This window comes from Apiospora kogelbergensis (assembly GCF_038363985.1).
Source record: "Apiospora kogelbergensis strain CBS 113332 chromosome Unknown utg000002l_segment0_segment0, whole genome shotgun sequence".
In the NCBI taxonomy this organism is placed as follows: Eukaryota; Fungi; Ascomycota; class Sordariomycetes; order Amphisphaeriales; family Apiosporaceae; genus Apiospora; species Apiospora kogelbergensis.
Window position 1 is genome coordinate 1,125,671 of NW_027117419.1, and position 13,280 is coordinate 1,138,950.

The 13,280-nt window shown below is 52.1% G+C and overlaps 5 protein-coding genes across 5 annotated transcripts; 3 read left to right on the forward strand and 2 right to left on the reverse strand.

Annotated features, from left to right (window-relative positions):
- Positions 1-3,623: 3,623 nt before the first annotated feature.
- PG998_003242 (uncharacterized protein) lies at positions 3,624-4,446 on the forward strand (the record flags this gene model as incomplete). The annotated part of the gene is made up of 5 exons (XM_066870060.1): positions 3,624-3,636; positions 3,740-3,755; positions 3,854-3,938; positions 4,066-4,212; positions 4,312-4,446. 5 exons carry the CDS (start codon positions 3,624-3,626, stop codon positions 4,444-4,446), a joined length of 396 nt encoding a protein of 131 aa, XP_066733810.1.
- Positions 4,447-5,162: 716 nt separating this feature from the next.
- PG998_003243 (uncharacterized protein) lies at positions 5,163-5,899 on the reverse strand (the record flags this gene model as incomplete). The annotated part of the gene is made up of 5 exons (XM_066870061.1): positions 5,163-5,459; positions 5,595-5,610; positions 5,682-5,730; positions 5,790-5,810; positions 5,878-5,899. The coding sequence occupies 5 exons, from the start codon at positions 5,897-5,899 to the stop codon at positions 5,163-5,165; spliced, it is 405 nt and encodes a 134-aa protein (XP_066733811.1).
- Positions 5,900-7,506: 1,607 nt separating this feature from the next.
- PG998_003244 (uncharacterized protein) lies at positions 7,507-8,106 on the reverse strand (the record flags this gene model as incomplete). The annotated part of the gene is made up of 1 exon (XM_066870062.1): positions 7,507-8,106. One exon carries the CDS (start codon positions 8,104-8,106, stop codon positions 7,507-7,509), a length of 600 nt encoding a protein of 199 aa, XP_066733812.1.
- Positions 8,107-8,475: 369 nt separating this feature from the next.
- Positions 8,476-8,937, forward strand: PG998_003245 (DASH complex- subunit Dad4; the record flags this gene model as incomplete). The annotated part of the gene is made up of 5 exons (XM_066870063.1): positions 8,476-8,478; positions 8,538-8,594; positions 8,657-8,701; positions 8,766-8,850; positions 8,909-8,937. 5 exons carry the CDS (start codon positions 8,476-8,478, stop codon positions 8,935-8,937), a joined length of 219 nt encoding a protein of 72 aa, XP_066733813.1.
- Positions 8,938-9,642: 705 nt separating this feature from the next.
- PG998_003246 (actin) lies at positions 9,643-13,044 on the forward strand (the record flags this gene model as incomplete). Its single annotated transcript, XM_066870064.1, has 5 exons — positions 9,643-9,838; positions 9,910-10,230; positions 10,297-11,092; positions 11,178-12,027; positions 13,015-13,044. The coding sequence occupies 5 exons, from the start codon at positions 9,643-9,645 to the stop codon at positions 13,042-13,044; spliced, it is 2,193 nt and encodes a 730-aa protein (XP_066733814.1).
- Between the last annotated feature and the right edge of the window lie 236 nt (positions 13,045-13,280).

Genomic DNA, 13,280 nt, shown 5'->3' on the forward strand with positions numbered 1-13,280 from the left:
GTGATCACGTTAATCAAAACGGGCATTTGATATGCTTAGTCTAGCCCGGGTCGCGAAGTAAGATGCGAACTCTCCCCAGTCACGCAAGCCCGCCGCTACCCCGATAATTGGAAATCAGTTGAACTCTATGTACGCGTCGCTGTGTGTTCCCGGTACTGCTACCCCGATGCGGAATGACTTGTCAGTGCAACTGTCTCAAGTATTTCCAGAAGCACGCATCATGCCGCACGCAGGGGCAGCATATGCAGGAACCGGAACGTGAAGCAATGGGGAACCACCCCTTGGCAGCCAGCACCCGTGCAGAACCCGTGTAAAGAAGCATAAAGGAACACAATCAGACGAGCACATCCTGCCGGCTTCTCTGATATGCTGCCTGGATGATCGGAGATCCATCTTGTTCTCCCAAAACAAGGTAGAACTCGGTATGAGATCAATATGTAGCATAATCATGGATTCGTTGCACGCATTCCACTCCCCCAGTATTTCCTCCGGCGACGTTGCATGGCCCCTGTCCGTTCACGATGGAGCCGCCATCTTGCCATCTTAAGAAGGCGTTGTTGTGTCACTCAACTTCAGACGACGGACCCGGAGTCTACCCAACGGAGCCCCGAAACCAGAGACTTGGCAGCCCAGAATCGAATACGGGAGTCTTTGCAGGCCACGACCATGCGGGTGTGGTGTGCAGATGCCAATGCAGGTGCAGGTGCAGGTGCGCGTCAACAAAACGTTGAAGGGTGCAATGCGACAGTGGGAAATGACAGGGTGTGAATAAGGGAGTAGCTGCAGTAGCAATGCAGCCTCGCAGTGTCATTCTCTCTGCGCTCCCCTCGAAACGTTGCAGTCAGCCTAAAAGAAACTTTTGATTTAAACGCTGTCGCATGCCACGCTGCCCTAGCCAATGAGGCTCTACCGCTACCGCTTATCTGAAATCGTATAGTGAGCGATGCTCCGTAGTGTAAAAGTATTGAAGGCAAGTCAGTCGGCTGTCCCGTCGGTCGTCTCCTCGACTAGAAACAGGGCAGTTTCGTTGCGTCTACGGGCACCGGTGCGATCGATCGATCGCGTACACTGAAGCGCAGAGTGCGGCTTTCTCTTAGTTGTGGCTCTACATGACGGCATAGCATTCATTGTCAAGCTGTCGACATGCAAATCGAAAGCTCGTAAAGCATGTGATGACGCAGCTGGCCTCTTGATGCTGGGGGATGGGATGATAGTGCTATTGCACAACACCACACCTACTGCAACCAACGGCTGTCGTGTGCAGACATGGACGAAGGTCATGCAAGGAAAGCATGTTCATCTCCCCAACGCCCAAAAACAGGACGGCGTTTCAGAGGCCCTGATTCAGTCAAGGGTGGAGGTGCTGGAGGTTTCATGATTGCAAATTGCTCGGATCTAAGGAGTGGGGGTCTCGGTTCGGCCCCGTATCCGCTTTCCAGCCCAGCCCAGGGTTGGCATATCGAGCCCGTCGTGCGTCGGCACTCCGGGGCCTTCCATGTCCTGCCCATCACCGCCCATCATCCTACACTGGAGGCTTGGGAAAACTCTGTAGCTGGCTCCGGATCTTCATCCGGTCTTGGCGCCAGTTTGTCAGGGCCTCAACCCCGCAATCAACCGCATCGCCTGTCTTGTCGTCGCCGGTCACGGTGAACATAATGAAGTCGGACCTCTCGACGACTTCGTATGCCGGGGTTAGGTCCTCGTGGTTTGAAATAGAGGTTTGTAAAAAGGAAACATGGCCGCAGAATACCTTAGACACCCTATATCTGTCACCGGCCAACCTCGGCGCTGGAGCTCTTTCTATCTTTCTGTCATTCTTCTCAGCCTCTCCTGACAAGACCAGGCCAAGGTAGGCCTATACATATATCACGTCACACAATACAGGCATTGCTGCTGTCCGTTATGACTATGGCACTTTTACAAGGTACGCAACGCTCGAAATCATTATCCACTACTTGGTAAGGGGGGCAGACGAATATACAACAGCCATGGTAAACCGGGTATGTTATTGTTGACGTGAGTGGCCTTTTACACATACCCGGTTATGTCACCCAATATCGACCCTGGATAGTACTCGTAGTTTCTCCATCCATGCTCAGAAGCCAACAGGCTCTTTCGCCTTCGCCATGTCGGCCATTAAAGCCCATACGGCCTATGTATGGTTGTTAGGTAGTGATTGGATGTTGAAATACAATATTGGTCTCCTAGAGATCTAGGACACCCGACCACAGCCTTACACATGTCAGTATTCTCTTAGTGTAAACTACTTGCTGTAGCGACTGTAAATGGCCTGCAACAACAACCTCGCTTGCCACGTAATGCGCCTTCATAGATGCGTTCACATGGTAAAGACTGGGCAAGGAGAACTCAGATGCTCTCATGGCGATATACCGGAGGCCAAGAACGGAAGCCAAGGTGTATGAAGCATTCAATCTAGACTATTCTCGAATGCTATTTTGTCTTGGTTAGCGTTCTAGAATGCCGATCCAAGGTTGAATTGGCAATGCTTTTCAAGGCGAAAGTTGTGGCATCTACCCCTGATCTGATTCTCTTGGTATTCTTTTTCTTCTTTTGATTCACGCCTTCGGGCCCTCTGTCTTGGACTGGCCATGGTTGCATTGTCAGACGAATTGATTGTAGAACTGCGCAAAGCCTGGCCAAGGGGTTTATCAGGATAGCCCCACTAGCTTGAGTAGCTACTGAATGAGTTGGCGGGGTAATTCATTCAGACATGGGCAGAAAATATGACGAAATGGGACCGAGGGGTTCCCAAGGTAAAGTCGGGACGGGACACCCGTATGTTGTGCCAGGAATCTCGGAGTCATGATACACAACGTCATCACTGCAGGCGTACACAGAGAGCAGTCGGCGATAGACCAGCGAAGGAGCCCGAGTAATGCAGATTTCTCATATGGTATAATATATAATATATAGGAGAGCCGTGTAAACAAAACAAGATGCGACACGCCAGCCGTGTCAAAGTTGGACAACAGGCGAGCATGGCGAGATGGCATAAACCAAGCACTGTACACTCTAGAAGAAACTGGCAGAAGCATTGGCATCGACGACAGAGCTGTTAAGGACTCCACCAGCTTGACCGCTTAATACTAACAGAACGGCTGGTCCTGCGCTGGCTAGGCTGGCTTCCTTCCATTCAAGAAAAAAGAGCGGGTTTTTTAGAGAGAAGAATCCACGCACCGTCCCGCACCCTGTTGCTCACCGGCGCCCCCTTTGGCTCCTTTGGCTCCCTTGGCTCCCTTTGGCTCCTCTGGCTCCTTTCGCAGTCCCCTAAACGGCCTGCCTGCGGTACCTACGCTTCTGCGGCCCCTAAGCCTTTCTTTCTACCCCTCCTAATTGACCCAAATTCCGTTGGGCCATTCCACCACCCCCGAACCAATTCGTTCGTCCCCTTATTAGCCCTTTTTGTAGCAAGCAACCCTGACAAAAGCTTCCCAAGGCTTCGTCCGTCTACTAGTCATCCACTCTCCCAACCTCTCTCTCCCTGCACCTCTTCAATAACAACATTTCTGATTCCTAGACAAGCAGGAACCTATTTTTTGCTTCTTCCTCCTAATTCCTCTCTACCCTCACAGAGTACCAGACACTCACACACATATTCCACCATGTCTTGGCAAGGTAAGAAGAATGCTCCTGAACCCGAACCACGACAACCCCGCCTTCACTGGCTAGGGCCCCCCGAATCAACTTGACGCTGACTTTTTCCCTTCGTGATGTTTAGCATACGTTGACGACAGGTACGACTTGCGCCCACCAACTCTCCGATGTCGGAAACAAAACATTCCATCACGGTGGAAGGTTGCACGACCTCATGCTAACATGACCATGTGAACAGCCTGGTGAAGAGTGGCCACATCGACAAGGCCGCCATCATCAGCGTCGCTGGTGACAGCGTCTGGGCTACCTCCGCTGGCTTCACGGTACGACACCCACTATCCTGCCCCCGAATCCCATATCGATCAGAGATACATGTTGCGACAGTACAGAAAGATCAGGAGGTGAAATCAAAGACAAAGGGAGGTCGTATGCTGATCAGTACATTTGCAGATTAAACCCGAGGAGATGAAGAACATTGCCAACATCGTCACTGGCGCTGCTGGTGCCTCCGACAAGGCGCTTGCCGAGGGTGTTCACGTCGGCGGTGAGCGTTACGTCGTGTTCAAGAGTGAGGACCGGAGTCTGTACGGTCGCCAGGTATGTTGTTGCTCTCCTATCCCCGAGCATCCTTGCTACAATCCCGGAGACTTCGAGCCAGTATAACGGTTAGCTAATCATGTACGTGTTTGAAAATAGGGCCGCACCGGTATCCTCGCGGTTAAGACGACGCAGGCCATCCTCGTTGGCCACTACGGCGAGGGTGTCCAGGCTGGAAACGCCGCCCAGACCGTTGAGGCGCTGGCCGACTACTTGATCAAGGTTGGCTACTAAACCAACCATCTTGCTGGAGTCTGGAGCGGCACCGGTCCGCCATGGGGTGGTAGCGGCTTTCATTTTGGGAGGAATCGATCCCAGACCGGCATCGACACACCAAAGCAACGATACAGTTTGGTGTGACGCGTTATAGAGACTTGTGTGTACGCGCGCGGGAGAGGAAGAAAGTCCTTGTTTAGAGCCACCTCTCCGACGATGCTTCCATGGTTGGGTTTGCCGGGGTATTCGACTGCTCGAGAACTGTGTCGTCCATACCCCCTTGGATCCTACATAGGCGAATAATATACGACCTTAACCCCAGCTGAGATTTTATTGCGCCGTGACTTCTGCCATTGTATGCTTTGGTATCACGTTAGTGAAGATAAGCACTGGAATATACTTGACTGCCATTAAAGGGGTAATTCGTAGATACGCCGGCTCCGGCTCCGATCCCCCTATCTCTAGCCAACCTCCATCAAACCCAGTAGCCATGGCGTCGTACAATGAACATTTCTATAGCATACAATACCACCAACGCCTTTCTATCATGAGAGCTCATGACCATGACATGCACACAGCAATCGCCAACCCGTAAAATTATATCGTAACCAGCCTCACTACCACAGGCAAGCATTGGAGATCAACATCTCGCACAGATTGAATGCCGTCCAGTATGTTTTGATAATTTGTTGTCTTTTCTCTTTTTCTCTTCCATTTCCTCCTCTCCCCCTCTCTTACACAGGCAGTTCGGCATTGCGCCGACCCAAGCCCACGCGGTCCACCAACATGCCAATGTAAGGGCCCACGACGGGGGCATTGCGCGCGAAGCCCGCGATGGTACCCAGAAAGTCGCCGAAGAGGATCATGATGCCGTACAGCTCGACGCAGAAGCCGATGAGCGGCCACCGGAACAGGATCAGCGCCAGGCCCGCGAAGAAGGCGGCGGTGCCCTTGGCCTTTTGCTTGCGCGCGAAGAAGAGGAGCGTCTTCTGGGGGCCGATTATTATGGTGAGGCCGATCAGGAATAGGATCTAGAGGCAGTAGTAGACAGATAGGTTAGTGCACGGTCGATACAGGATAGCTCGCGCTGTCGTCGTGGCCGTGGTCGTGGTCGTTGGTCGGGACGAATCGCAAGCGGCAGGTAGGGGTCTTCGAGGGGAGCTTACATTGCCCATGGCCAGCCTGGGTTGCAATTAGTCTCTTCGTCCCGTGGAATAGCTTAATAACGAGGAAAAGGAAGCGCGCGAACTTACATGGCTCTGTCAAAAAACATCATGACACCTCCGATCAGGAAGAAACCTCCTGCGCAACTTGTCAGCTCCCACTCCCTGCCTCATCTCCCAATTCGTGCAGGGACTTACCGCCGGAGCAGAAGGCAACTCCTATTTCTGTTTCACTCTGTCAGCTTTCTTTCCTTATATTTACTACTCTTGTGCAATGTGTATTTACTTTGTGTGTCGGTCAACCACATTGTCGGCATCTTGGCTGTTGTTGGAAAATGCTTTGGTAGACGACGGATCTGTGCTGTAGATCGGTTCTCGCTGCTGTCGACTGGGGGGGCTTCTTTTATGCTTTTAGGGCGTGGACAAGCATATATGTTGTACAAAACAGAGATAGATAAGTTATCCCACGGGATGGATACTGGCTTTGAACTGCGTATCAAATCAATGAATGCGATCAAGCAATCTTATTATGAGAGTACGTCCATCCACGGCAATGTGTCTGTAGGTACTTAGCTACGTGTAGCTTCCGGGGGCTCAATCAAAAAGTTCCAACACGGACCATGTCCGTCCCTGTGACTGTGACGCGTATTGAACTGACGTGGGAGCTCCAGCTTCTAGTTCCCCCAATTGCAGTGTAGGTGTATTGACCTACTGAAACATCCCATATATTGCTTTTCACAAATGCACAACAGTCCGTCAGTTTCGGGTTCCTGCGTACAATACCCATCCGTGATCGTCGTTATATATAAGCCGATGGTCCACATACGGATTTGCCGTTCCTGCATATTGAGTTGACAGCTCTGCTACGTATTGTACCGTGTGTGCCGCTAGAGGGTTGCTTTGGCAATAGGTCGAGATCCGGAACCCGGCGTTTGAACCTAGCCCCCGACTTTATTGGCGACCGTTCGCAACTGGGCCGGAGCAGCGCCAAGATTACTGGGACAACTACGGTGGCGGGCCGCACATCATTGGTGACTTTCCCGACCCGATCATGGCCCTCATGCGCGAGACTGCCCTATCGAAGCTCCCAGATGGTGCCCCGGGAGCTCTAGGTTGGCCAGTGTCACCCAGTCTATCGTCCAGAGGGGGCTAGGGGGCAAGTGGCTGCGTTCTTGGACTGTGGAGCAGCGTTAGCCACAGTAGCCACAATAATGCAGTGCTCAATAAAGCAAAGCATTGGCTTATTTTTTTTCATGTGTTTTGCTACAACAGTATCCCTCTCCCACATACCAACTCTTACTTCTACGAGGCACCATTAACCTCTTGGCCCAAGGAGAAGCAACGTCGCTCAGTTGGGCCACTTCTGGTTTTGTCACTGAGTTCTACTTCGAGACGATTACCGCAAAAGATTTTGCGTGTGTTGTCGGTATGAATTTATAGGCTCGGTTAAACTCATGACGGGTAGGTATTATGTGCAACGATTATCATGAATCTGCCGCGACGATCCTTAGCATTCTAGCTATGGTAACTGAGTTTGGTTCCCCATTCATCCTCGGTATACGTCAGTTACAGGCAGAGAACAAAGCTTCTTGATCACGATTAAGCCGGAGCATATCTCAGCTTCGGTCGCCGAAAGGCGGCCGATCACCAGATATGGTTGACTTTGTTGGTCGAACATTCCATCTATTCCCACCGTTTTGTGATATTGTGGCCTCGTGTGATGTCGCATCCGGTTCACCATCCTGGGTGCAGTCCTCGGTGGGTTGTATATTGGGAAGCGATGTCTTAAAGTCCTCCCTGGCGCAGTTCGTACCCTAATATCAAACATAATGAACAGTACCAGCCCCTCGCATCTACGAGTATCGTAGCGGGATAGTATGCGACTTGAGCAGCATCGCGACCCATATAGCTGCTTTCACTTGAGTACCGTATGCGCACCACGGGCTTCTAAATATTGCTCCGGCACTCCCTGGGGAAGTGAACGAATAAAGCCAAACACCTCCTTGTCGTGGTATCTCAATCTGCTCTTGGGGTCCAGATATGGCGCTGGCAGGCCGGTAATATCGCAATAGCGCTTTGTATGGGCCAATGACGGTGCGCTCTCGATGTTTGTGTAGGTCGCACTGGGGGCATTCGCAGCTGCGCCGCCCGAGGCACCCCCGTTGGGCCGCAGTGTCTTCTCCAGCACCAGCTTCGATAGACTACGTGATGCTTGCGCCAGGTTGGGTTGTTGACTCGTGTCCTCCGTGGATGGCGCGGGAGTCGTGGTGCCTGACGTGGACAGGCCGTCGTTGTCGGCGTTGGCCGAGGGCGTGACCAGGCCGCTATCGTCTTGGGGCGTCGCCATGATCGATGTCTCTTTGCGCGAGGCGTCGCCCAGAATCGTCTTCACGTTCTTGTTACGGCGTGAGTTAGGCTTCCAGCTCGGGTTGCGGAACTGCCTGTGGACTGAGTGGATGTCGAGTTTGTCAATTAACTCTTGATGCGCAATCTGCGCTTCGGTAGGCGCAGCCATGATTTCGGCGAGGTGAGATGAGGATGCGATTTGGCAGTTTCAATTGGAATCAGGAGTTTTTAAGATTGTTGTTTCTGAAGCTGATGCTGCTTTACTAGATAACCTAGGACGGGATAAATTAAAGAAGAGTAAAAATTAATGTAATCGGTTGCTGCGTCGATGGAATATGGAATGGGAATTGTTTGGTCGCAGTAGTCCAGCCTTGTCCCGACCATCCATTGCCAGTACTGCTTCCATCCCTGTACCTCCCAACTGCCAACTGCCACCGCCCACCCTTGTTAATGCGACTCACGTCAGTCAACAAAGCACGTCGAGTAGAACCACCGCGGCTTCCTGAATAACGTTGAGCTATTCCAGTTCTCTGTCACGATGGTAATACACGCATACCCTTACTCTTTCACCGGATCTAGGAACTGACTGGTTCGTTGCAGGAGAGTCCCCACGAGCACCAGCAGAACTTGCTACTATCGCGTGTAATCACCAATGTCGTAGGTGTGGGCTCTTGACCCCACGGAGCAGCAATATATTGATCCTCGGCTTGCTATCACAGGAGAAACTCAACGAGGCCATCGTAGTCATGAACAAGAGCCTACAAGTTAGCCAACCCGTCGCCAACTACATGTGTACTGTGTTATCGATATTAACTTGTTTTTTTGCAGGATATCAATGTTCAGAATATGAACATCGAACTGGTGGCTCAGATGTTCAAGAACTATCAGTCCAATGTTTTGTTCCACCTAGAAGGTAAAACCAGGCCTGCTGCGAAATCGTGCAGATGCAAACTCACTAACACCGGGAATAGCCACCGACAACTTGAAGCCGCCCTCATAATCCAAGGGTGCGGAGGAGTCGTCGTGATCGGCCAGAACAATACTGAGTATGTGCATATGCACTCCATTCATGGAATCCTGAAAGGCAAAGGAAACTGCATGGGTTCAATAATCGGAGCCGGGAGAGAGGACTATTGCAGGCAGGCCATGAATACAAAAACTAGATCGAGACAAATCCAAGCTTCACCAGTCAGAACGGCCTGTATGAGTGAGGTTCAAATGCTCCAGGTGCAACTTACTGGAGGTTGTCCTTTTGATGGCCATAGCTTCAACTATGCGCATATACTAGACCTGATTGAATTTAGTTTATCTGCCCCTGCCTTTAAGCTTGAAGATCCCTGTTGAATACAAGCACACCGTCAGCCTTGCATTCTTCTGTCGCGAGCGAAGGCGGATGTGAACAGACTCTGGGACCAAAGTTCTGTCCATTTAGGTTTCTTTTTTCCCACATCCAACTTGCGCCATCTTGGACGCTTGCGCGACACAGACACAGGAAATACAATCATGCGCTGAATTGATAACGACAACTGCTGCTCTTATTCGTTAACCCAGTATCTCGACTACGGCTATCTTCATCCATTCAGGTGGATTCTCTGATGCGACATGCGCAACGGCAGTCCTTAGCCAATCTGTGATTCGAACCTGAACATCCGGTCCCGAGTTGCGGTAAACGAATCGTCGCCCGAACAACATTCAAATCGCAACAATGGCACCCTCCGCTGTCGACCCGACTGTGTCTGCTTTGGCGGCACTCCCGGTACGCGAAGAGAAGACATACCCTGCAGCCCGGATATTTCCTATGAAAGAGAACCGTTTCGAGAAGCCCACACCCGAACAGCCTGATGGACGAGAGAAGGCTCTAGCCCAGCCAGCCGGCAGCGCCGCTATAGTCATTGACAATGGTGCGTACACCTACAAATTGGATTCCGCCTCCTGGAGAGTGACAGGCACTAATACTAGGAGGTTTTTGCAGGCTCGTCGGCTGTAAGAGCTGGATGGTCATTCGAGTCGCAACCGAGATTCAACATACCACCGATCATGGCGAAATACAGAGACCGCAAGCTGGGAAAGACATATTCATTCGCAGGCAACGATTGCTACGCCGACACGACCGCCCGTGGCCACATCAGGAACGCTTTTGAGCCTGGAGCTGGTGTTGTCACCAACTGGGATGTTATGGAACACGTCCTGGATTGGACTTTCCTCAAGCTTGGAATGAACAACGCCGAAGGCTCTATAGACATGCCCATCGTCATGACGGAGGCTGTCGCGAACCTGCCATATTCGCGAAAATGTAAGCGCGAAGCCCTGTTTTGTTGAAATCACCGGTTCCACACCAGACTAACGCTTGCATGCGTAGCTATGAACGAAATCATCTTCGAAGCATATGGCGCGCCTTCTCTGGCCACGGGTATTGACTCATTGTTCTCCTATCGACACAACAAGGGCCGCACAGGTCTGGTTGTATCATCGTCCTACAGCGCTACCCATGTAATACCCGTCTACGATTCCAAGGCGATATTGAACCAGACGATTCGCTTAAATTGGGGTGGGTGGCATGCTGCCGAATACCTTTTGAAACTTATTCGACTCAAATACCCGACATTCCCTGGAAAGCTCAATGTTTCCCAGGCTGAGAACATGCTACGGGACCACGGCTATGTCTCCAAGGAATTCGATGACGAAATTCGCTCCTATCTGGATTGGACGGGTCTAGAAGACCGGGATATTGTCACTCAATATCCATTTACAGAAGAGGTCATCATTCAGAAGAGTGAAGAAGAGTTGGCACGCATAGCGGAGCGCAAAAAGGAGAGCGGCCGACGATTGCAAGAACAGGCTGCCAAGATGCGCCTGGAGAAGCTGATGCGTAAGGAGGAGGAGCTTGAGTACTACAAGAAACTCCAGGAGAAGATTGCCGATTCCAACAAGAAAGACACCAAGCGGTTGCTCGATGCCGAGGACATGAAGGACGAAGCTGCGCTCGAGCGAGCCATTAAGGAATTGGAGAAGTCGGTCAAAAAGGCTCGAACGAAGGATGTGGGAGGTGACCCTGAAGAGGAGCAAGAGGCCCCCAACTTCGACCTATTGGAGATACCCGATGAGGAATTAGATGAAGCGGCCCTGAAGCAGAAACGACACCAGCGCCTTCTGAAGTCGAATCACGAAGCACGAGCGAGGGCCAAAGCGGAAAAAGAGGCAGAAAAAAGCACGCATCGCCGAGGATGAGCGGCTTGACAGAGAACGGCGTGAGAACGACCTCGAGGGTTGGCTGGAAGAGAAGCGTACTATACGAAACGAGACATTGCTGCGCATGAAGGAGCTTGACCGCCTCAAAGCTGATCAGGGCAACCGAAAGTCACTGGCATCACAGATCCGCATGAAGTCCATCGCCAACTTGGCTTCAGACGGCCCTAGGAGCAAACGACGCCGCGGGGGAGACGACGACAACTTCGGTGCCAATGATGACGATTGGGGCGTGTACAGGCAGATAGCCGTGGGAGAGAATGCCAGTGACGACGAAGAGGGCGAAGAGGATCTCCTCGGGAACCTGAAGACCATCGAAGAGGATCTTCTACGCTACGATACGGGCTTCACGCACGAAGACACATACGAGGCCCAGTCCGATTGGAGCCGCTCGCTTCTACATGCCTTCTTGCGCGGGCCGCGACCCTTCAATGCGGGTGCCCAATCCGAGATCAACCAGATCCATCTCAATGTCGAGCGCATACGCGTTCCCGAGATCGTGTTCCAGCCCTCGATTGCCGGCGTGGACCAAGCTGGTCTTGTCGAGATGGCTGGTGATATCCTCACCCAGCGACTGGTGGGCATTCCCACCATCAACCGAGACGACTTCCTGCGCGACATATTCTTGACGGGCGGCAATACTCTGTTCGACAATTTCGACGACCGCCTGCGCAAAGGCCTCACAGCTCTGCTGCCTGTTGGCAGCCCCCTCAAGTTGCGCCGAGCAGACAACGCCGTTCTGGATGCATGGAAAGGTGCCGCCGGCTGGGTGGGATCTTCCGGCTACAAGGCCGCCACGGTGACTAGGGCGGAGTGGCTCGAGAAGGGAGGTGATTACATAAAGGTATGTCAGCGATGTTTTCCCGGTTTCCCCTTACTGTTTTGAATGCGGCGGGCCAGCCACACAGTTTCCTTCGGCTGTTCACCCCCATGCCCCTTCCTGCCTAACCAACACAACCAAGACTCCCCCACAACCCCGTCTTCCCTCCTCCAGTGATTGTCCTCTTTCCAGACCACTCTACATATGCGGCAAGCCTTGGGAGGTCGCCAAAAGAACCATGGCTGGTTTTGAAACCAGGATTCCCCCAGCCAGACGTCGAGCAGCAGCCCGGGGCAGGGGGAAGGCGACTTCAGAGGGACGATTACTGTTTGCTAAGTTTACGACGAGTTACGGAGCACACCGAGCAGCGAGCAGCGGCACAGGCCAATAATGGATGCGTGGTCCTTTCTGGGGCCCGCTTCATCCGTTGCGCTGCTGCGGGTGCCCCCCATCTCTCTGCTTGGGTTGATATCATCGTGCCTCACGCCTATACCCTCCTCCCTCTGCTACATTCTCAAGCGAGAACAAGGGCAAAATTGGATGGCAAAAAAGGGCCAGGCCATTATTACATTGTCCTTGTTATCCCTACACCGCACCACCCACACACACCACCCCCTCATGCCAAGGCCACGAGATGTCCAACGTGGCGCGCAACCTTTGGTGCTGACATAAGCCTCGCCATCGGGGGAGCGATCTTGCGTGCTGGGCTTGGCAGCAACTCTCTTGGCCACGCTACCTCCTCCCCTTCACATGCCATTGGTCTTCCCTTCGGGCACTTGATGAGTCAGGCGGACTGGGATGTGGCTTCTTCGCAGCATTGGCTTTGGTTTTATCAGCAAGGCTATTATTGCCTGCCTATTGTGGTTATACAGATATTTTTGCCTCTTTCTTTCTTAGCTGCCTTTTCTTTTTCTTTTTCACCTGCCTTTCCAGATTACTCCGCTCCCACTCCCACTCACCCAAGCAAGCAAGTATGCTGACTGGACAATAATGGACTGACCAATCATATAGGAGCACGAATTGGGTAACTCATATCCTTGAGCTTGCTATTATGAGGCACAAGGCGCGTAATGATGCCACGCGATAGATGCGGGAACGGGCGCAATTTGCAACTGCCTCCTTCACTCATATCCCGTGTGGTACGGAAACATGGCGGAATCGTTGCGCGGTGAATAGGTGCAAATTTGGTTTTGTAGGCTTCAAAATTGCTTGTTAGACGATACCAAGACAGGACAATCAGATCTCTTGTTCGCAATATGAATACTGAGATTTCGGAA